Source organism: Lonchura striata, chromosome 3, assembly GCF_050655825.1.
Source record: "Lonchura striata isolate lonStrDom1 chromosome 3, ASM5065582v1, whole genome shotgun sequence".
Lineage (NCBI taxonomy): Eukaryota > Metazoa > Chordata > Aves > Passeriformes > Estrildidae > Lonchura > Lonchura striata.
In genome coordinates, this window is record NC_140705.1 from 10,340,135 (window position 1) to 10,364,052 (window position 23,918).

The window sequence follows — 23,918 nt, forward strand, 5'->3', positions numbered from 1 at the left end:
CTGAAGGTGATAGGAAAAGCTTGCTGTGGTAGAAAACCTTTTGCCAGTTCAATATTATTCCAGTATCTTATTATGTGAGCTGTATTCTCATAATAAATCAGTTTGTCACTTGACAGGTAGGAAATATTAAATACTAATTGTTTATATGAAATAAACTCTTTAATGGCTGGAACAATTAATTATTGAATTCTTACAGTTTCTGACTGGTTTTATGAACATTGTCTTTCTTGGCAGTGGGGTTACTGTTCCAATACCGTTGTTTACGCCTATACCCGAGCGGAGCGCCCAGAGTGCTGTGTAGTCTTCTGGGACACAAAAAACAATGAGAAATATGTGAAATATGTCAAGAGCCTTATTTCCATAACAACTTATGGGGACTTCTGTGTTTTAGCAACTAAAGCAGATGAAAATCAGCCTCAGGTAAAATCTGTCTTAATTTCACTTGAAATGCTCTGTTCCACATGTCAGTTCTTTACAGCTGGAATAAGATGAAATGTAAAAGTCTGAATCTGCCTTAGAGTTGTGTCAGTTGTCATTTGACAGGATGGCATGAATGGGCTCAGTGTTCAAAAACACAGAATCCCAACAAACAACAAAGTAGCTGATTCAAAGTAACTGCATCTACAGATCAGCTCCTTGTAGCCATTAGTAACCTAATAAAAACTGCAACCTTCCAGATGAATGTTTCTTCAGAAATATTTGGAACAGTTCTCCAGAGACAAGGTAAAAGCATCAGAATGGTAATGAATATTTCATCAGTCAGAAATGGGAAAAAAAGGTGCAATTTTTTAGGCAATGTAAGTTATATTTTACTGCAAACTTCTTTGTTTATTAATTTATGTGTAATCACAATTGATAAATGTATTCTTTGGTTAATGAATGTTCTGTTAGTGTGATACTGTTACATGATTTTTCCTGTGTAATCATTTCAGAATTATTTTCTGTATCACTTATATATTGCTTACAAAGGAGGAACAGGAGACAGAGTCATTTGGTGCCATGGTAAAAAACCTCAAACATGATGTAGTGCTGCTTTGCTTCATTGTGCTAGAAATGTTATACTGTCATATGGACTGAAAACATAGGATTGTGGCCATAAACATTTGGTGAAGTTGAGTGCAATAAAATAGTTTTTTTCTGAATTATAATTTTAAAGGAGGAAACAGTGGAGAGATGTAGTATAACTCTATTCAGCATAAATAAGAGATTTAATTTTGCCACCTGAAAATTACAGATAGTAAGGACCTATCATTTGTTTTGAAATGGTTCCAGTGTAATTATTAACACTGTGAGTTGCCAGGTTTTAGGAAATGAAGTGCATAGGCTTATGGGTAGCAGTTCATTAGAGTTGTCTGAAAAACTGATTTGGTTTACAAGAGATTTTGGTCATTAGAATTGTGGTTTAAAAATGGCAGAATTTAAGCAATAGCTAATGGGAGAAATAAAGACTTAATTTCAGCAGGACCTGTTTGAAAATATTGCAAGTAGATGTGTCAGTAAATTAAGAAGGACTTCATGTTGATATCCATAACAAGGCTGGATAAATCAGCCAGTGGAATCTCCCTGCCCTGGCACCACTGTGTGTGGGTCATATAGCCTGTCTTGGATACTGTTACTGCATTACTCCTTGACTGGCTCTGATTGGCTGACTTGGAGTCTCAGAAATTACTAGATAGGGCATAAAAGAAAAATTTATTGTCGACTGAATGTGGGGATAATTTACCAGAGAAGAATTAATGTAAACATTATGGAAATAAAAACTAAAGAGTGAAAAAAGCCATGTGTGTTTTCTTACACAGGCAAAAGAACATTTTTTTTTTTGAAAATAGAAATTTGAGAATGCTGGTGGAAAGTTAAACGCATGAACAAAGAAAAATACTATTTTTGTAAGATACTTACTAGTGGTCAAACCAGAAAAAAAAAACTTAATAAAAAGAAATCCATGTTCAGGTCTTTTTCTTTGGAAGAATGAAGTTCTTATGGTAGATGAAAAGCTAAATTGAGCTGCTCTTGTGTGATGCATAAGATGTCAATCTATCAGTTTAAAAGGGTAGCAGTACAGTTACTGTAGTCACATACCACAATGACATAGATTGTTCAGGAGGTGAAAGAGCCATGAAAAACTAATTATCTTTCATTTCCAGGAAAGTCAGGGTAATGGCTCATGGGTAATTCACATTTTGGTAGCCTGGTGTATTTTATTTATTTTATTTTAAGGTTAAAGCCTCAACAGTAAAAGTTGCTCCTTAACTTCCACAATTCTCATTCAAGGCATTTCCCTATACAATAATCATTAAGGTATTTAATCCTTGATTAGACCTGAAGAACTACAACAATGAAGCATTATTGTTGAGCAAATTGTTATTTATTTGCATCTTCCTGAATTTAACAGCCCAGTCTCTGAGGTAACTGTGCTATTAAAGCCTTCCTCAGTGAGATTATAAGAAAGGAAAAACTTAAAAAAAACCCCTCATCACTTCTGTAGTACCTATGATACTGCAGGGCAGAGGGAGAGCCTTATTCTCCCTGCACTGTTACCCTCTTGGAGGTTCAAGGAGATGGAGATCTGCAAAGGATAGAACAAAGATCCTAACTGCTGGGAGTTTATTAGATTATCTTTTGCATGAGCAGCTGATGAGAACTAAATCCCTGAGTCAGGGGTGTACCATGCCTGGAAATGTTCTCAGTGCAGCCTGTGCCTCACCCAGCAGCAGGGGAGACACTGTCTGTGGTTGTGCTGGTGTTATCTCCCACTTGTTGGATGTTGTCAGGTAGATTTGCTCCCATGCATAAAACAGCTGGTTACTTGCCTGTTTTGTGCTTGATCTTAATTTGTAGTGCTAAATGGCAAATAGCTCATTACTCATGCTTATGCTGCTTTATATTTGCTGCAGTCATGGTCTCTGTGTTTTCTGTTGCTGATGAGCATGAGAATGTGTGGTGTGGGTTATGAGATGCACCTTCACAGAAAACCGTGTACAGTTTACTGATCTACAAGAAGTGCAGTAGTAATGACGCTTGCTTTTATTTCCGTACAGTATGTGCTGGTTCTCTGCAATTCAATTGGTACGCCCTTGGACCCAAAATATATTGATATTGGTAAGCAATTTGCAATAGTCTTATTCTGTAATCTGTGTTGGAATTGACCTGTAAGTTATCTTTTAATAAAGATAATGGCTTATCAAACCAGTAACATTCCTTGTCAAACTGGCTAAACTTAAACTGATTCTTCCAGTTAATGCAAGCTATGGATAATATAATTTTTAAAAATTGCTACTTTTCTTTTTTTTTTTTTTAATGGGTGTCTTTTGGCAATTCAGATTTTCCTTCAGAACAGTGGTAATTCAACTTCTTCATAAGAAAATGTACTTTGAAAAGGGTCCAGTTGTATTGGAGGAAGTGAAATAATTTGATTTGGGCTTTCATTTAAAAATCACTTGTTGCTGCTTCACAAATAACTCAAGCATCAATTTCTTGTGTTTCAGAGTTGATAATATCTTTCCCTTATCGTCCTCACAATTCTTTTACCTAAGTAGTTTCAGATTATAAATTAAAATTCAATTTAAAAAAATCAGTGGATTATAACACAAGTATGAAAACACCCCCAAATCCTAATTAATGCTGAATTCCAGGCTTTCCCTACTGTTTATTTGCTGCAGGCTTGGTACAGAACATTGCCAAGTAATTGCAAGCCACTGTTTTCTGTAATTTTTGCTTGAGAATAAAGATAATTGATTTTTTTTCCTTTTAAATAGATGAGGGAATTATAGCCAAACTGACAAATTAATCAGTTTTTTGACTAATGAATCCACTTTTATTTGTTCTGGTTTTTGCTTTATTTTTGGCTTGTTACCCAAATAGATCTGAATTTGGATTTAGAGTAGACACTGTGAATCCTGCTTGCAGTTTTCTTTTTCAACCTTGATTCTTTGATTAACTCTCCTGATTTGTTTCAAGGCTAAATAACTTATTTAAATTTATACAAATATTTATTTTCTTTTGAATGAGGGGGAACACTCTATTATGACAAGAAACCTCATGAATTTTTTTTAATGTAAATTGCCTTCTAGAGCCGTTCGTTTTATCCTCTGCATAAAGAAACTTTTCTGGCTAAATTAGTCTCAGTAGAGATGTTATTTTTAAGTCATAGTGCTAATACTTGGTGTTAATATTAAACAGCAAACAGCTATTCTCTCTGATAAAATTGATGGGCAAAGTGTCTAGCAAAGTTCTGGTAAGATAGAAATTATGGGGAAAGTAAGGTGAAGAACTATTGAACAAGAAAATAACAGCAATTCACAGAAGAATATAGGTGGGAAAAAAATCAACCAAGGACTAGAAATAATCAAGATCATAAGTTATTATTTTCCCCAAACAATGTTTCTAAGCGTTTTTATACTTTATTATATATTTATTAAGTTTAAAGCATAATTTTCTAATGTTCAGTTTTTCAGTGATAGCAGGAGGAAATCAGCTGTGAGTCACAAATATATTTTGAAATTTGTGCCGTATATTGTAGATCATACTTAAAATGAAGAGTATGCTCTGATGAGTTGGACTACTTTGTCCTATAGAAAGTTTATGAAATATTGTGGTAGTTTTAGTCTTGTGGTTTCTGTTTCTGTCCCTTTGATGTCCTCTTGCCACCTTTTGCAATAGGGGGGGCCATATCAGAATCTGAAGGAGTAATATGTCCAAGAGGTTCAATACCAAAAAGTTTACCAAGACTGGAGGAAAAAACATCAGTAAGACAACCAAACAATGCCCTCCCCTGACAAAAAAAACCCCAAACAACCCAAACTAAAAAACCTAAACCCAAAACAAAATCCCATGAAGCAGGATGATATTATGGGTGATAGTGGTGTGAGTTGGGTGTGTGTTTTGTCCCTGACCTGTCTCTGCTCCTAATCAGATGTCTGTATGTGCCCACTGGTTTTCTGGATTTACTTGGCAGGCAGGATTGGGGTGGTGGGAGGAGGGTTCAAGGACTTAGAGGGAGTAGGTCTTGTCATTTCTGCAGCTGACATCTAAAATTAAGTTGAGTGACTCATTCATGAACGGGGTCCTTTTGCTCTCCACTGGGTATGAAGAAGCCCAGGGCAGCCAGCTCATCTCTGTCAGAGATGTATAAAATTAGGTGAGATGAATCCCACTCACTGTTATAATTAGCTTTGCATGTACACGTCTAACTATGCATTTAAACTCTTTGCTTTGCATTTTTCAAGTGTTGTATTTATGTGAACTTTGAGTCTGTGAGTTTTATTTCATTTTTTTTTTATTATAAACAAAGATATCTTTATAATTCTGCCAGTATGACCCATCTCCTGCAGCTGCCTGTACACAAGAAAAGAATCTTTTTCAGTAACTGGGAATACTTAAAAAGAAAGGCTGTTTAATTGAAAAATGCTGTTGTTATTCCAACTGTACTTGAATTGTATTGAAGAGATTAAACAATTTCTTCCCTTAGCACAGCGAAGCTTTCTGCAGTCTGCTGCTGTTCCCTCCAGTACTGGAGGACCAGTTCAGTGCTAGATTTGCTCTTTCCTAGAGTGAGTTCACTTGTGAAAGTGCTGGGCATTATAACGTTCAGCCTCCTAGATGGACAAATACCTGAGGTTAGGAACATTTACATTTTTGAGTCCTGAAAAAATTCTGTAGTCTGTGTAAAAAAAGAGTCTTTCATTACTGTATGGTATACACAGCCAAAGATTCAGACTTTTTTGAATATATGCATCGTGTAAGACTTCTTTAAAGTTTGCTGTCCAAACTTGCAGAAGGGATTGAAGGTGAAAGTGAAAAGCAAATGCCTATAAATGCAACTTTTGGAACACATTGTGCCGGTTTCATCATAGTTAATTTGCTCTATTTGTGACATTTGAAAATGCAACTTTATAGAACAACTAGAAATATTTACAACAGAAGGTCAGTTGGTGTGAGAGGTTGACAGCTGTACATAGTCAAGGCCCTATTGTACCGTATATCACACTGTTTATCACAGTTGGAGCTTTTTGGCAGTAGGAAGTGTAATTGTTCCAGTTTGACAGCATGATGAACTTAAGCAGCTGTCTGGCCTTGCAGAAGTCAATAGAAAGAGAAGACCTTGTAAAACCTTAAGGGCAGAAGACCTTTCAGAAAGTTCTCTAAGATTCTCGTTGATACATTGTTTCTAACAAAATCATTGTCCTTCTGTTCTGTTTAAGGAATAAGTAGTTAAACATTAAAATTATCTCTTACTCAGGATAATTTGATGGGTATTACTGATTCATGAAAAATGCTATTATCTGTTTTTAAAATTCTTTTTCCCCTCTTCTTTCTGCTACATAAAATTTTCAGGTTAGTCTCTTTTAATAAACAAATTGTTACATAAAGTTATTTCCATTAAAAGTTAGGTAATTTTTATTTGAACTTTTGTATTTGTTTCAGACTTCAAAGTGCCATCTTTCAGAGTGGCTTAAATATACTTAGGTTGTTACTTTATTTGATTTTCATAAATGCTGGTGAAAAATTATTTCTTATGTTGTAGAATGTCCTCAGCAGACCACTTGATATCTGTGTGCTCCTGCCTTTTCTTGAGTGCTTCTTCACTACCATGAGTTCTAAACTATATTTTTTGACTGGTTATAATTTCTGTAAATTGAACAGGCACTATCTGTGGTTTCTAGCAGACTGCCCCTTGTTGGAACAAGAATCACCTGGAGTTCTACTGAACATAAAGGGTTTACTCCTCCTTGAGACTTAGGTGCCTAGCTGGCCTCTTGGGCTTTGTCCTGGTAGGAGGTGGATAGTGGAGAAAAAAGACTGCTCATGTAGGGATGCTAAGTAGCTGACAGAGCATTTAAAGAATGCATCTGAGAATGTGTGTTAAGAAACAATTTGTCTGAATTGTAAATTTATAATATTTTATAATACTGTTTCAACAAACCACTATTAATCTCCTAATGACAAAGAAATTGTGACATTATGCAATGTTTGATTCACCCTCAGGAGATGTAAATCTTAGGTTGTTGGGCTCTAAGCCAGTAGCTCAAGTAAGGCTCAAAAAAAGAACTGCTTATTTCTTTTATTCTTTTGAATGTTTAATTATATCATTAGCTTTCTAATGTTTGTCTCTGTTAATGATGGCAATAAAGGATTAATCAGTCATTATCTGATGAAGGGCCATCACTTAAGCTTTCTTTAGACATTGATGGGTGGTTACACTTTCAGCTGTTCCTCATACTGCTTTTTATTTTGTCCAAAGGCATTTTGCTTCCTCTGCTTCCTGTGCCTTGTGTTTGAGGTCCTTCACAATAGCTTGTATTTGCCAGCCCATAAATTACTCTTTTCTTCATTGTCTAACATTAGTGCATTCCATCCTACTCTGGGACAAAAATTAACCAACACAGTGTCTTCTATGCTTGCTTTACAGGCTCACAGGCTTTCTGTCAAAGTCCGTTGATGAATAACTAAATATAAGCTACAGAAGGTTAAATATCTTGTTATATAATATCTTTTTAATGGAAACACAACAGATGGTATCTGCTAAGAAAAGGTCACTTAGGCTGGATTATATCATCTTCTTCTTACATGTTTTTAGGAGCACTGACATAGTCAAGTGTTGAATTATCTTTCAAGTGTGTTAGCACCCGGTGAAATTAATACAACAGCTTGACCAACATACAGGTGGATTAAAGGCAGAGCTGGAGTCCTGCCCAGGTATCTTGCCTCCTTCCTGGATGCCTTAACAGGGATGACTGAACTACATGTGAAAAGCTGAATTGAATTGCTGTTACTTAGTTGATTCTTTTAATGTAAATTGTAACGGATTTTGCATATTTATGTTCTGTAAACTGGTTGTTCATGAGTTGTCCCACATGTCCCAACATGTTCAATTGTCCCTGCTGTTGCCTGACATTTTCTTCTATTTGTGAGCCAACACTTGTAGAAATATTTGAATCAAGCTCTAAAATTAGGTAGATTTATTGATTAGACTAAGTTCATTCCAGTTTCCCAGGAACAGCCTGTAACAGATTTGTATGAAAACAACAGTTTAATATTGTGTCTGTCAGACTGCTTCCTTTCCATCAGATTTAGGTGGGATCACTTGTCTTTCTTGTTTGTGTATACTATCTCATAGACTAGAAAGCAACACAGCTTTTTCATGTGTTGAAGTAATGTAGTCATGCATTAAGTTTGATTTCTGTCTATATTTTTACAAGAAGATTAGACACTGAAGCAGGTGTTTTCTAACAGCTTTGAAGTGAGATGGAGTGTGTGTGGATGAAATGCAAACATTAGAAGGTTACTCAAGATTCCTGGGTAAATAGGAAAGAAAGTTTCTTTCCTTCAGGGAGGAGGCTTTATGAAAGAGTAGTGAAGAGAAATGAGGTGAGAAGAGAAAGGAGGGCCAGAAAAAAATTTAAAGGGCAGTTGTTTCACATGTTGGAGTTGTTTTGATGGGGATGGTTTGTTTAGCCCTTTTCAGTATTTGGTCAGCACCTGAAAAGTGAAGCACCTGTTTAAATGTTTTCTTCACATATTTTCAGTGTCTGAAAATTAAGAATTAAGACATTAATACTGAAGTTGGGTATCTGCGAAATCAGCAGGAAGATCTCAACAGTCTAAGAAGTTTACATATTGAACATGGAGAGCTTCTGTGCAGTAGAAATGCTGAGCAGAAGAGTGCAAATTTCTTGCCTCCTTCAGGCTTTAGGTGCTTGCATTTCTGTCTGCTTAGTAGTCAGAGCACAGGTTCTGTGAAGGGCACTGATGCTCAGGTGAGCAGCACCTGCTGGTAAATCAATGCTGCTGTGTAAGATGGTATTTCTCTACACTAAAGGAAACTTAAATAGTTAAACCAGCTGCCTGGAAAGGGATTCTAGATCTTCCTCAGCCTGAAGGGATTGAAATGAGCATATTGTCTTTCTTAGGAAATGACAAATCCCATTCTTTCCTTCTCTGCCCAGCAACAGCCCAAACTTGGAGTGGCTGGGACTTCCTTCTCTCATGTTGAATTCATGCTGTCATGCAGTCAAGAAGGAAAACATTTTAGGAGCAGAACATAGCCCAGTGTGGAAGGCTCTGAGGTGAGAAGGTGGAATGGAATGCTTTCAGCTGGAGGGGACTGACAAGGATCAGCCAGTCCAGGATCACTCCAGGGCTGACCAAAAGCATGTTGCTAAGGGCATTGTCCAAATGCCTCTTAAACACTGACAGGCTTGGGGCACTGACCACCTCTCCAGGAAGCTGTTCCAATGAATGTCTACCTTCCTGTAAAGAAATGTTTCATAGCGTCCAGTCTAGACTTGGATTGGAGTTTCTTTTTCCACAGATTTTTCTGTTTGAGATTTTTTTGTTCAATGACTGACCAATATAAAATGCTAAAACAGTCCTAGAAAAATTGCCATGTGTCCTACTTTTATGCAATTGTTGAAATTATACAGGCAATTCTGTAAAAGCATCAGCTCCCACACAGAGATGCTGCTCTCTCAGATGTGGCTCCGCATGGATCTGATCCTGATGATTGTCTCTGTGCTGTGTCCTGCAATTTCACATTTGGCTTAAATCCAGTCATTGCTGAGCCTGTTGTTGCAAAGAAGGGAAGGCCCTGCCCTCTGTGCTGGCTGCTCATTCCTGCCTGCTCCATCATTCGTGATTTTCTCTTTAATCCAACTTAATGTAATCTTTTATTTATTTAATTTTGAGGTCAGTTAGATGAATGAACTGATCAAACTTAATCTGTTGTCCAGCTGCTGCTAGAGCTGATATGAAAGAAGTGGCAGGAAAATGTGTCAGGGGTTGGTGTCTATGTGCTTTTTGGCAGCAACTGTCAGTTTAGTCTTAGGCGTGTTCATAAAACACTTAATTGATTATATTCCTGTGGATAAAGCATGGATACTTTGCTATCTTGTTTCTGGATCACAACAGACCTTATGTGAACAACTTTTTTTCCCAGATTCAGGTATTCCAAGGTGTGCACAGATAAGTTTAGGCTCCATGGAAGCTGTAAGTCAAAGGGGGAGTCACCTCTTGAGTGTGAGGAATGCCCATAGCTTCAGATGTTGGTATGACAATGTGGTTTAACATTGTCTTGGACCACAAGTACTCAAATGTTGACTAAGTTGAGTTCAAATATGAGGCTTAGTAGAAGTGTTGTGATATGAGCAAACCTTATTCCCTCACAGGTCAAGAGATTCTCATGTTTCATTTTTAAAGGATAAAAAAATTGGTTGTTTTGGCACATACAGCTGGAAGTTAATAAAAAAAACAGAACAAACACATATAATTAGTTAATGTTTTTGATTATACAGGAGACTGGATCCTTCAGTTTGGATGTGACTATCGAAATGAATGTGTTATAAGTACATGAAATACACGAGTTGCATATAATGTAAATAACTGTGCTGCTAACGTTAAGCATCATCACTAAGCCTTCTTGCCCAGTATTGACATTTTTACTAAAAAGTATTCTGCAGCCATTGGGTAGCTTATATAATCCTCTTGGTTTCAAAGAAATGAAATCTGTTCAACCAATCTACCCCCATCTGTCTCTTGTAGCGCTGCTTTTCTATGTGGAAGGCTTATAGCTCCCTCCAGAGTTCTGTTCTGTGCTAAAATACAGAGGAGAAAAAAAATTAAAAGAGATTCACTGTAAAAGAATTGTATTTTCTGCTCACATCATGTTATCTGTATCACTCAGTGTTCTACTACCAGGCTGGTTTGCACAATTCTTTTGAATTTATCTAGCTTTTTTTGGTAAATATATCATAAATTATGTCATAATGATTTACTTGTAGAACTTAAAGACATTGGCAGATTTGCATTCTAGGTTCCTTCATTTTTCTATGCCTTCACTTTTTTTTTTTTTTTTTTTCTTTTTTTTTTTTCCCCCCACTGAGCATGGGTAGCAGGAATGTGATACTCAATTTGTGCAATATTCTAAGTGGGCTTAGGGACAAAGTAAAGAAAATGTCCTGCATTCCTACACTGTGATTTTTTGGCATAATAAAGTAAGACTAAGTGTACAGTCTGCAAAATATTTAATTTGTTGCCATTCAGATAAAGAGTTGATATTTGGCCCAGCTATTAAATAAAGTGCAAACAACATTTCTAGGTCTTGTCTAACTTAAAATTTATGAATTGTTTTCAAGAAAAAGAATCTCAACTTTTGAATAGCCTTAAATATGTCAGATATGGAAGTATTTAATAGATCTTGTTAAGGAGATTCGAGATGCTCCTGAGCTGGTTATTAACCTGAAAATTCGTCTGTATGCATTTTCTGTTTTCTGCATCAGCACATGAAGATTTGCTGAAATAGCAGGGAGAGGAAAGTGTTAACAGTAAAATCAGAACTTGTAAAGAAGTTCTCTGTTCTTCTGGACAAGACCACAAGGCCCCTGTGAAATTTGTTACCAGCTAATGAAAATTGCTGTTAGGTTGTGTGTGGGCAGATTTTTTGGTTGTTGTTTTTTTGCATTTAATATATGAGTGTATGTTTTCATCCATCTTGGAAAAAATGTACGAATCAGCATCTACTCCAATTGCTGCTCTAATTTTGCAGTTCTTTGGGTTTTGTTACAGAGCCATTGTTTGTCACAATGACCAGAACTCATGTGATTGCAGCCTCCAAAGTAGCATTTTATGTCTGGCAGTATCGGGTGGCCAAGAAGCTCACAGCCATGGAAATCAATCAGCTGGCACGGACCAGGAAAGAAGGCAGGGAAAGGTTTGTCTTCAGGCTTTGTCATTTTTCTTCCTCTGCTCTGGTGACATTCTGCCATGTCTAAAATGCAAACCCTTGTCCTCTCATTTTTCTAATCAGGTTTGTTGACTTTCAGGCCTGTAAGATGATATACTAGTTTTGTATAGCAACTGTGTGTTTGTTATCCACATCCCTCAGATGTTTTCGGATTAGTTTCTGTTCAGTGTCTCCATTTGCTTGCTGTATGTTTTCCTTACAGAGCTGTGTGTCTTGATGCCTTTTTGCCCCTCTCCTGTTTCTCTTCCATGCTCTTAGTTTCCAGGCAGCTCTATTCCTTTTGATAACTTTAACTGCTTCTCATCTGTCATTGCCTCTAAGAACTTTGTCCAGCTGGCTCTTCTCTAATACACTTGTGTCTGGTTGTGGCTTTGACAACTAATCCTGTATGGACTTTTAGCCTCTCAAACTAAACAAGCCAAAGTCAACATTGTTTTGCTTCCAAAATATTTCTTTCCCAGGTGCTCATTTGTGTCATTAACTTTTCTGTCACCTCCACAAAGCTTGCAATTTTGTTATGGTTTTCTTTTTAGTTATTTTGTGTGTTCTTCCATATAATCTCTGTATCATCTTTCTATAAACCTACCATCTTCTGTCATGATATGTCCCTAATAGTGAGTAATATTTGTACATATTGTACAACTTACATTTTGTAATAACTTACATTGTTGTAGGACCTGGATGTCCTAGCCTTGGACAAGATTATAAACTGATAAAAATATTGAAAAAGGTAGATAGTTGTAATTAAGGATTAATGAAGATTTTAGCATTCTAAAATCTTTCCTAATGCTACTTTTTAAGGCAAAAGAGAAGTTATAAGTGATGAATAATACAGTAATACGTAAGTTTTTGTGAAGGTGAAGCACTTCATAATTATGGAGAAGAGCCTGGGGAAATATGGAAGTGCATGTTTGACAAGGACAACTGAGTGGTTGATAGTTTTGAGCAGGACACTTAACTGTAACAGCAGGAACTTACTGTTACAGGATGAAAGTTTACAGATCATAGGGGAATGGACCATCCGGGACTGTGAATATGAAAGCAACTGCCATATCTTTATATCAATATAAAGCAGGTTTTTCAAAGGGGATGCTTTTGAACATAAGAACAGGCGTAGCTTTTATTCTCTTCTCCAATTCCAATGTTTTTTGCTTCAAGGATGGATCATACCAATGCTACCAAAGATGATCCTTTCTTTGGACTCACTTTTTTCTCTAACTTTCCTTCTCTATAGGATCTATCATATTGATGACACCTTTTCAGGATCTGGAGATGGACACCTTGATTACAGCAGAGCTTTTGAAGTGAGTGATGTTATGAACTAGTTTATTGTGTTGTCACTGCTAGCTTGAAAGAGCAGAAATTAGTGTTGATTTATTTATTTTCATTAGTGGAAGTGGTTGTACTTAAAATTTCTTTTACTTCTACCTTTTTTACTTAAGTGTTATGTTTCTTCCCTCTGGTTGGTGCTGTTACTGTGGCATTGTGTATTATTGGAAATACACAGCAAACTATAGAGAGCATAGAAAAAGTATATTCTGGGTGTGACAGTTGACAGCACCTGCTGTCTTCCTGGTCAGAAGCAGCTCCCCTTACTTCAACAAAATACAACTTTGTTGAAACTCAATAACCTTTATGATATTTTCTAGTGTTTTTGGTCATTTTCACATCACGTGTGTGCGCAAGTGCTGGCTGTCCTTACTAATATACCTGAAATTAATTCAATAACAGCCCTCACAAATCAGGGATTGTTGCTTTCTTCTCTTTCTGTTAAACACACGTTATATTTTCAGTTTCTTATTTTTCTGGAGGGAGGGTCAGGAAAAGAAAGGAAGCTGTTAATATTATTGTTATGATTGCCATAGCAAAGGCTACTGATACCAGAAACTATCCACAGACTGTATGCTGACAGGGTTTGATAGCTCCTTTTCATGTGGATACTTAGCAACACTCTTGTTTATTTAAATAACCTTCTTTCTTTAGCTGGGCATGCTTACCTTTGCAGTAACACTGATACTGATATCACTTGTTTACTTTCAGGGGACAAGAGATCCAATTTGTGCAATAACAGCATCTGATAAGATACTACTTGTGGTAAGCTACATGATTAACAGAACTCCTAATTGCCTCTTGTGCTTGCAGGCATAAAAATTCTTTTCTCTATGTCCATAAGCAGTCATAATTTCAAAGCATTTCTGAATTTAGAATTTACACTGACAAAATCTCTTTCTAAACTTCCTCAAAGATCACTTTAATGGTTTCTTCTGTTAGCCTGGACTCTTTCTTTAGAAGGCTAATTCACTAAGTACTTGCAATTTAATTACAGACTACTTGCCTGAGTTAATACTTACATATAGGATTTTATAAAGTCTAAGTGAGGACTTAATTTTGTAATCTGAGTCTTGAGAAGTCTTTGAGATATTATGTTCTAGACACAAAGATTTACCAAGTTTGTCTGTTTACATATTAATGGTATAATGCATGGTACTGTACTATATACAGATGAATACACCTATGTATTATACAGATGTGTGAGGTATTGAATAATGCCAAAAAGCTGGTGGATTTTTTTGTTCTAAGCTGGAAAGTGATTTCATTAGATGAACAAAGTTTTATGTGGGCTTTAAAGCAAACTAACTGAACAGAACAAAGAGGGAGAAAGATCAGTGTTTCCTCCTGTTATCCACCTTTCAGGAAAGATCTTGTTTTGTCATGTTCTGATTCTAGTGTGAATTTTTGGGTTTTTTTTGTTTTATCCTTTGACTGGATTTTACAAAATCAGAGGATCATGGGAGAAAGAATGAACAAAAGAAGTGTGATGGTTAATAGGTGACTATGGGATTGTTGCTGCTTGAAGAACATGAAAATGAACTGCTGACAATAATTAATCTGTGACTCTTTTTTAGAAGGAAAGGAATGAGAGGAAATGCCTTTGAGACTAGATCTGGATAAATGTGCATATGATAGTGGTTCAATTTTCCCAAAGCTCTTTTGCCTAAAACAGCATATAAATAAGACCATTTTAAGGGGTTTACTGATGGACAAATTCTTTCACTAAGGCAGCATTACTTTTCTCTAGGGAAGAGAATCTGGCATTATTCAGAGATACAGCCTCCCTAGTGTGGCTGTGGTGCAGAGCTATACCCTGGACCATCGTGCCTATCAGCTCTCTTTGAACTGCAACTCCAGGTAAGTATCAGATCTGTTTCTAACATAGATATCCAATTTCAAAATCAAGCACTAAAATTTGTGAAAATACTAATTCTGTGAAATCTATAATTCTATAATAATTATGTACTAATTTTAATTTAGTATAAACCATTTATTAATTTTAGTTGTTCTTAATGATTGCTTAACCATTTATTTATTACTAATTATTTCCATCTGGACAGTCATTGTTCTGAGAGACTGTTAGTAAAGGCCTCCTATGTTTTACACCCAATGTACATGAAAATATATTTTATTTTATTAGATGAACCAAACATAACCTTCCTTTCATCATGACACTAATTGATAAAATTATGTCATAACCTGAAATTTTTTATCTATTACTTCTCTCTATTTCTGTGTCCTTCTAAAGCCTGGAAACTTTGTTCATCCCATTTCATTTTCGATTGTGGCAGGCTATAACTAGTGGTGATGTTTCTAGTAAGTCTGGTTCTCCTGAACTTCATCTGTGCTAATACTAAAGTTGCTTTCTACTCAACAGTTTTTTTTTTTTCTTTGTAAGAGAGTGCATAAGAGTGTTGGCAAGAGGCAAAAATACACAAGAATTTGCAAGGCAATTTTAATCACTTCAAAATAACTTTATAATTTCAAACAAAATTCATAATACATGTGTAGAGGTCTTGCCTCTTCAGGTATAGCCCAAAAATAGATTGCTTTGCTTAAAAGGCAGCGTGATCTAGTCAGAGTCATATTCATTTTGTTTTGAACCCGAGCTCTTTTCTTCCTAAATGACTTTGTTCTAGGGAAATAAACTCGGATCCATAAGCATTTTGAAGTTAATTTTCTAAATTGCATTTGAAATTTTAATAGGGATTAAGGCTGTCTACCTATCAATATTTAGAAATGCTTTTAAAATGGCCTTGTGGTAAATACAGGTTATTATGATTCACTGAAGTCCTATGCAACTGTAAATTTTCAAATGCAGCCTTTTAGAAATTGTATTTTTCCCATATTTTAAATGACTTCAAATATTAATTGGCTTATACTTAACATTGCCTTGGAAAAAAGTGAAGAATACCCTTTGCAGAAATGCAAAAAAATCACATTTTAGGAATTAGCAGTCTGCATCACCACACTGAGTTTTAATTTAATAATCTGCTTCATTACTTCCTAGTAAATAAGGAAAACCCATTCTGTTCAGTTGTTAATTTAAGTCTTTGTCAAGAAAAGTTTGGTGAGGGACAAGCCTGTAATTTCTTCCTTGGTATCTGATGTATCTTCAAAATGCTGGATATAAAAATGGGCATATTTCAGAACCTTTGCAGGGCCGGATCCTGTGTGAGCAGATGAAGAACATCTTTCCATGTGTCTGGTCTCTGCTATGCAGATTCATGAAAACCATCTGGGTCTGTGCTGGTTCTGGCACATGACAGCAACTCATGGAATCTATAGAATTATACTGTGCCAGGTTAGAGAGCTATTTCAGATTTACAACCTTTACAGTGTCATTTAGCTGCCTTATTTCTTCTCTGTTGTTCTGCAGTCGTCTTGCTATCATCGACCTTTCTGGGGTTCTGACTTTGCTGGAGCTGGACGCGCGGGCTGCGGACGGCGCGGGGCAGCCGGGGCCAGGCGGGCAGCTGAAACTGGAGCGCAAGGACGTCTGGGACATGAAATGGGCCAGAGACAACCCGGACTTGTTTGCAATGATGGAGAAAACAAGAATGTATGTTTTCAGAAACTTGGATCCAGAGGTAAATATCAGCATACATAAACTACTCATTTAAAAAAATTCACTCTTAGGTTATTGGCTCTTTCTTGAATAGCATTATTTTTGTGCTTACCATTCAGTTCTGCAAGTGTTTGTTTATATAAACTTGCTTCAGGTTATATAAACCTCAAAATCTTATCAACTCTCATGTGGGAATGTTGTTTTGGACCATATAGGTAGAATGAATGGTCAGTTCTAGAAACAAAAATGGTGTCATATTTTTCTTAAATATATGAGATTTTCAGGAGCATATTTTTATGTATGCATTGGAGTACAAAAATGCAATTTTAGTAGAAATACTTGTAAAACAGGTCAGTTGAATTGAAATATTGGCAGGTGTTATTCTATCTCTTTGTCATAATTTAGTTGCAGAAAACATGAGGATTTTTAATGATGTCTGTATTTATAGAATTGTCAATAATGTTAATGATTGTAGTATCTGTTTTTTGTTGGAAGTGCAAGTATATCCTAGTTTGGAGAAGAATGTATCTAAATGTATACTTAACAGATTTGACTAGGATTTAGTCAGACAGAATACAAGTTCATTCCTTTAAAACTTATTTAATTTTCAGGAACCTATACAAACATCTGGATATATTTGCAACTTTGAAGATTTAGAAATAAAGTCTGTTCTTCTGGATGAAATATTAAAGGTCAGTATAACTAATTTCATATTGTAGGAAAAGTCAGTATCTGTCCTAATGGTAGATATCTGTTTTGTTGGGTGAAAATAAAAGTCATCAGGAATAAAATATGTTTCTTTATCCATTATGTTAGAATCCTGAACATCCTAACAAAGATTACATCATCAATTTCGAGATTCGATCATTACGAGACAGTCGAGCATTGATTGAAAAAGTTGGCATTGAGGAATCTTCTCAATTCATAGAAGACAATCCACATCCCAGACTTTGGTAAAATCTCCTATCAGCCAAATTTGTTTAAATTTGTCTTCTTTTCTATTCTTTTCCTGTTCAGACAGATCTAGTATGAAAATAAAAACCCTCAAGTTAAAACCAACCCAAGCAGTATACATTTTACACACAGTCACTTGGGATTTCATGAATGTTGGAGTACCTAGAATGTCAGGCATGTCCTGTATCATGATTGTGGGTATAGGGTGTAGGCTTTTTGCTCTGTGCTATATGGGCCCCAAAACACAGCATTCCTTGTGTTTTGGAGGGAAATTAAAGGAAATGAAAAGCTAACAGCAAGATTAGTTGGTTAAATTAAAATTTATATATTTCATTTTGAACATTAAAGAGCTTAAAACTTAGTAAAGGAAACACATCAGACTGATAGCAGGATAAGAGTAGTTTGAGTAACCTTGTAACATTTGGATGGGCCTTGAAGGAGAGAAGTGAGAAGGGGTGGGTATGTTGTGTTCCCATGCAGCATCTCAGAAGTAATCTGAGAAATGGAGATAGTGGCATGCTTAAAGTAAACATAGCTTAGCTATTTAACTAAAGTTGAAAAGCCTGCAGAGCAAACGTTAGAGTAAACCTGTGGAAACAGGAGTGCTGGAAATCTGTTTCATATCCACCTTGGAAGGGCTGGAAGACTAAAGGCCTCAGTAGATAATTTAATGAAAAGTCAGTGCAGTATGTAAAACTTTATTGACAAGTTCCTCAATGAAGGGGACCAATTATCTTTAACTCTCTGGAGACTGTTTACTTACCTGTACTTTTCTTTAATCATTTTGGATCTCTTTTGAAGCTAAATGGTCTCTTGCAGCATTGGGTGCTTATCTTGCATCAAGGGGATTGTAGAGTTCACTGTTAGTTGTGATGGTTCAGAGATTAATTTAGAGTTGCTGAAAAGCTGGACAAGACACCTTGCTTTAAAAGTTTGTCCCAAAAACCATTCTTTTCTATCTAGCTGTGCTTTTGTCTCCAGAATGTTCATTTTGAAAAACAGAACTTGCTAGTTATATATTGAAAGTTTTTGTAATACTAGAATTTTATTAGCTTGAGTATGCAGGGTGAAATGTTAGTGTTTCGAGTCTTCATTTTTACAAATGTCTTGAACTAGCTGAAGATTTTTGGAGCTTTGAAATTGTTAATGTTTTTTTTGCTAGTACCATCTGTTCACTTAATATAAAATGGCTATTAATTTTGCAAGTCTGTGTCTCAGTAAAAGTTCTATATCATAAAATCAGAAAATTTAGGTCAAATTCTGTTCACCTTGCTCCAGAATTGCCATGTATTTTATTTTTATTATACGAGGAAAACATGTCTCATATTTATGAAAAAGATATTGATTAGAAGAGCTCATTCAAGCAACCGATGCACACATTGGCCTGAATTCCCTATTTTCAGAACTAACCAATGGGGCAGTACCAATTATAAGGCTCCTCAAAGGTTTTCCATGCTGTCCCAAACTGCTGTCCTAACAGGACCAGGAATGGACCTTCTGATCCATCTGGATCAGATCCATCTGGATCAGAAGGATAATTTATTTGTTGTGGCCAATGTAGCTGGAGGCACTTAGATTGAGGCTGCCATCAAGGCTTAACGTTTCCACAAATGCATAGGGAGAAATAAATAAATGGAACTGCACTGAGACCAGCAACGCATTTCACATAAGTTTAATAGTCAAGTCTTGCCCATTCCTCCCAAGCCAGTGTCCATCTCAACAGCTGAACTAAAGAATATTAGCAATTATTTGAACATCTCTCCCTTACCAAGTACTGGACAGATTTCAGAATGTATTAGGAATAAACACACGGCTGTACTAAGATGAGCTAGTAAACAATAAATTGCAACAACTTTTATGTCTTCTTTAAATAATTACTAGTTAAATGTACCCTCATTCAATTTACTCTATAGCTGCTTTTCCATCTGCTATATTTGTTTTTCACACAGGCGACTCCTGGCTAAAGCTGCTCTTCAGAAGCTGGATCTGCAGATGGCTGAACAAGCTTTTGTGCGTTGCAAAGATTATCAAGGCATTAAGTTTGTGAAGCGCCTGGGCAATCTGCAGAGCGAGTCCATGAAGCAAGCAGAAGTGGCAGCCTATTTTAGCAGATTTGAAGAAGCTGAAAGAATGTATCTGGATATGGACAGAAGGTAATTGCATGTAAACATCTCAGCAGTAGAAAAGTCTGGGGGGAAAAAAAGCATTCCTTAATCAGGAATGGCTGTTTTCTCTGGAGAGTCTTTACCAGTTTCTGCAAAAACATAAAAGGATCAGATGGAGAGAATTTTGGTTTATGTATAGATAACCAGTTCTGTATGTAAACCAGTGCATTCCAAACTGTTTACAAAACCTTGGCTGCTCTAGGTAGTACTGTGTTTTATAGATGTTTTTTTCACAAGTATTTTGCTGGTATTTCAACTGGGATTCCAAAAATACAAACAATCTTAAATAATGTTTAATTTATGTGGTGTTGCTCTGCGCTAGTAGCCAAGTACAGATTCTTCTCAATTACATATACAAACAACAGAGTTTTTAACGAACTGTAATCTTTGGAGAGACAGAAGGACTCTGGATAAAACTGTGAAACATTGAAACCAATCAGTGTAATTTTTGCTCAGGAATGAAAACAAACAAAGCAAAATTTTAGTATTGCTGGGAATATAAATTAACATTAAGTAATTAGCTAGAGCACCGTCTATTGAAAAAAGATAATGAGAAATCAGCAGCAGCAGTTGTGCAGTGTAGCCTGTAGATGGTGGTCAAACATGGAGAAACATGAATCACTTATGCACATGAGAAATTTTTAAACTTTGATTAATGGAGCTGTGAAAAACAGTAGGGAATGACAGAGAAAAAATTAGTTATTATGTCATGCTGTAAGAATGAAAGTAAGGGGGATAGGGTGCTAGGGCAGAGGGAGAAGGCAGGGAGAAGGCAGCACCTGGTAATGAAAACTTCCTTGCATGACATTAATTAGTTGCTGGCAATTTGGTGGTTTGGGGATGTGGGCTGCCTCCTCAGCACTTCAGTCACACTACAACACCAGTTTTAGATATGGCATATTCCTTTTCACATGGCTGAAGAGAAATTTGAACATAGAATTGCAGAAGTCAAAAACTTACTTTTTTGTTTACTGGTTTCAACTTTTACAACTAGAAAAATCCTGGTAAGGATCTACCATAAATTACAATGGAATAAATCTATTTTTCAAATAAAATTTTAATGTTTTTAGATAGATGCTCTTACTTAGCTGACTGCATCGACTTTCTCGTGCTGTCCTTAATTTATTTTTAAGTTGAGGGCATTTTTAAAAGAAGGGTATAGGTCTCTGCCATTTATTTTCTATGCACCTGCAGAATTACTTTTTTATGAGCTAATATAGAATTATTCTGTTTGGTGGAAAAAACATCCCAGACAGACACACAGTGAGTCATATGTATGCATGAATAATAAAAAGGAAAAACTACTGCCGAGTCCTTTCTCCTTTATCCAAAATCACCCTGATTCTGGAAAAGAAGTCTCTGAAATCCATTTTATTACATCTCAGCTTTAGCCTCCATTATAGATATTTGTTGCTTCTTGGTCTTTCCCCTCACCTTCCTTCTGCTTTTAGCCTTTTGCAGCTGCTGCCATCTCTTGTAGTGGTCAGCAGTGAAAGATACAGAATAGAGTAAGAGGGGGCCTGAAGCAGCATCAGCCCAGCTGTCTCACTCATTTAACTCCTCACACAGGAGTGCGGCTGATAAGGAAGTGCATACGTGTGCTATAATCTGGGAGCTGTCTTGAGTATTTCCTTTAATGGAATAGTGTTTAAATTGTAAGCAAATTATCTGGGATCACTCTGATACCTGCATTGCAGGTGAAAACACTTTTGGATTCTTTTCTCGAGATGTTTGTTATCTGTTGTGTTGTGTTTGACTTTCCCTGCTGTTTCCTGTTCAGGGACCTTGCCATTGGGCTGCGGATCAAGCTGGGCGACTGGTTCCGGGTGCTGCAGCTGCTGAAGACGGGCTCGGGGGACTCGGACGACGCCCTGCTGGAACAGGCACACAACGCCATCGGAGACTACTTTGCAGACAGGCAGAAATGGTATGGTCTGTAGAGGAACCAGTAGTAAGGAACTTACAGAGGAAATTATTAAACTGATGACAAGGCTTAATTTATGAGGAGGAACAGATAGCAGGAAAGTCAGGATGCAATACATTGGGTAATTTTGGAATAATGAGATTTAGCTCATGCCTCTATGGTTCCATGATATGATGAACAGAGAGCTGCTCATCAGCTACCTAAAGGGTGAAGGTGATGTAAATCTCTGCTTTGCCAGAAATCTGTCTGCTTCAAAGGAAGGGAGGGAAAGAGAAATAACGATATAGTTACATTAGTCTGGATATAGAACATATTTAAAAAAACCCCAAAAGGGATTAAAAGTAGTAGAGAATTACTAACTATCAGTGAATGTCTTTAAACCACAAATATTTGAGAAGGTCCCAAGTTCTCTGACCTTAATCTGTCTCCAGCTCTTGCCCAAACTGGGCACCCAAGGAAGATTGCAAGTGCAATACACACCTATAATTATATTTCTCTAGAACACATTTTGCAGTCAGGTGGTTACTCAGCCAGAGGTAATGTCTTCATAGCTAATAACTTGCAGGGAATTTTTTTCATGAACATTTGTTGTTGCCTTCTCAGCCCATTCGTAGACTTCCATAGCTCCATTACGTATTGCCATTATCCACACTGTATTGTCACAATGCAACTGGAAACTTGTGATTCGATTTTGAAAGTTGAGTTTTAGGTGCTTTAGGTGACTTTGGAGAATGGTCTTGGAGGTCATGGTGTTTGCATTTTAAAATACAGAAGCACAACAGTAAAGCCTTTTCTGTAAATTGAGCTATAAGTTGTCCATTGTCTGTCAGCTCTGCAGGTATGGGAACATAGCTTTAAGAATTCCTTGACTTCCTAATTTTATGCTAGTCAGAGAATTAATATTGCTACACTTTTAATATAATTATCTGTAAAAATATTTCGGAAAAACAGTGAGATTTTAGCTATGAAAGTTTTTCAAGAAAGTTACCTATTTAAAATAATGTGATTTTAAATTTACAGATGCATAAGGCTTACAGAATTAAAGCTCTTGTGTTTATACATCAGAAGACATCATTTTTTTGTCTTATTAGGTTAAATGCTGTACAGTACTATGTCCAAGGACAAAACCAGGAACGTTTAGCTGAATGTTACTACATGCTAGAAGACTACCAAGGACTGGAGAATCTGGTCAGCTCACTTCCAGAGAATCATAAATTGCTTCCTGTAAGAAGAAAGCACCTTCATTGTTCATTGTCATATACCTAATTATTCATTTAAAATTTCCCATCTTGGGAGGGAAAGAATGAGAGAATGAATGCAGTATAGGTCCTACTCACTTATGCAGTGTAGGGCCTACTCACTTATGTGCAATGGTATTACTGTGGTATTGATCTCTATTAATTACTGTTATTTTCATACTTCATTACTCTTCCTTTTCTTTTTGTTCCAGTTTCCCAGAAAGACCTGACTGACAATACTCTAAAAGGAGGGAAAGTAGATGGGATAGGGTGTGTAGGATATATAGGCGTACAGGGTATAGGTCTGTATATGTAGCAAAAATTACCTACTAAACAATAGCTAATTTAAAACAATGCTATGGTTGACTTAATCCAAAATGCTTGAAAAATGCAAAACATGCTCCTTTAATGCCTTTTCCAGTAAATCAAGACAGCATTTTCTTTTAACCTCATTGTACCTCATTGTAGTAGCTTCCTTGGATTTAGAAGCAGTGTGTGAGACTAGCACATTGTTCTAAAGATTTACAACAATGCCTGATGCCTTCACAGGGTCCATGAAGCAAGCAACCCATTCCCCACCCTCTTGGACTTAAATTAACCAAACAGGGGCACTGCTGTTGCTACACAACGTACTAAAAATGCACCAGTGAATTTAATACAGTACTGATGCTTTTTGCAGGATATAGCTTATATGTTTGTGAGAGTGGGGATGTGTGAACAAGCTGTGTCAGCCTTTCTGAAATGTAATCGACCAAAGGATGCCGTGGATACCTGTGTGCATCTTAACCAGGTAAAACAACAGGAGATAATTTGTAATAATACCAGGTTAACAGTGAGATTTCTATCCTAATGCCCAATGAAATACAAATCCTTCTTAAGTGTGAGATGATTTGTCATAATTTCTGGAAAATTCATCTTTCAGTGCTTAAGCCAGTTCTCTGAGATTAAGATGAAACCACTAGAGGGGCAGTGCAAAGCTACATGCAGAGTATGTGGGCAG

At 36.5% G+C, this 23,918-nt stretch overlaps 1 protein-coding gene across 3 annotated transcripts in view; it reads left to right on the forward strand.

Annotated features, from left to right (window-relative positions):
• The window catches only part of WDR35 (WD repeat domain 35), a 41,541-nt gene that overhangs the window by 11,700 nt on the left and 5,923 nt on the right, over nucleotides 1–23,918 (forward strand). For 2 of the 3 annotated variants that reach the window (XM_085574502.1, XM_021525353.4), the window contains exons 10-23: nucleotides 235–420; nucleotides 970–1,002; nucleotides 3,039–3,099; nucleotides 11,560–11,704; nucleotides 12,972–13,041; nucleotides 13,778–13,831; nucleotides 14,817–14,926; nucleotides 16,449–16,659; nucleotides 17,249–17,329; nucleotides 17,454–17,590; nucleotides 19,541–19,744; nucleotides 21,537–21,683; nucleotides 22,772–22,904; nucleotides 23,598–23,708. In XM_085574502.1, the coding sequence (XP_085430628.1) occupies nucleotides 235–420; nucleotides 970–1,002; nucleotides 3,039–3,099; nucleotides 11,560–11,704; nucleotides 12,972–13,041; nucleotides 13,778–13,831; nucleotides 14,817–14,926; nucleotides 16,449–16,659; nucleotides 17,249–17,329; nucleotides 17,454–17,590; nucleotides 19,541–19,744; nucleotides 21,537–21,683; nucleotides 22,772–22,904; nucleotides 23,598–23,708 (1,683 nt within the window). The remainder of the gene's footprint in view (nucleotides 1–234; nucleotides 421–969; nucleotides 1,003–3,038; nucleotides 3,100–11,559; nucleotides 11,705–12,971; nucleotides 13,042–13,777; nucleotides 13,832–14,816; nucleotides 14,927–16,448; nucleotides 16,660–17,248; nucleotides 17,330–17,453; nucleotides 17,591–19,540; nucleotides 19,745–21,536; nucleotides 21,684–22,771; nucleotides 22,905–23,597; nucleotides 23,709–23,918) is intronic. The other variant, XM_021525354.4, reaches the window with a different exon arrangement.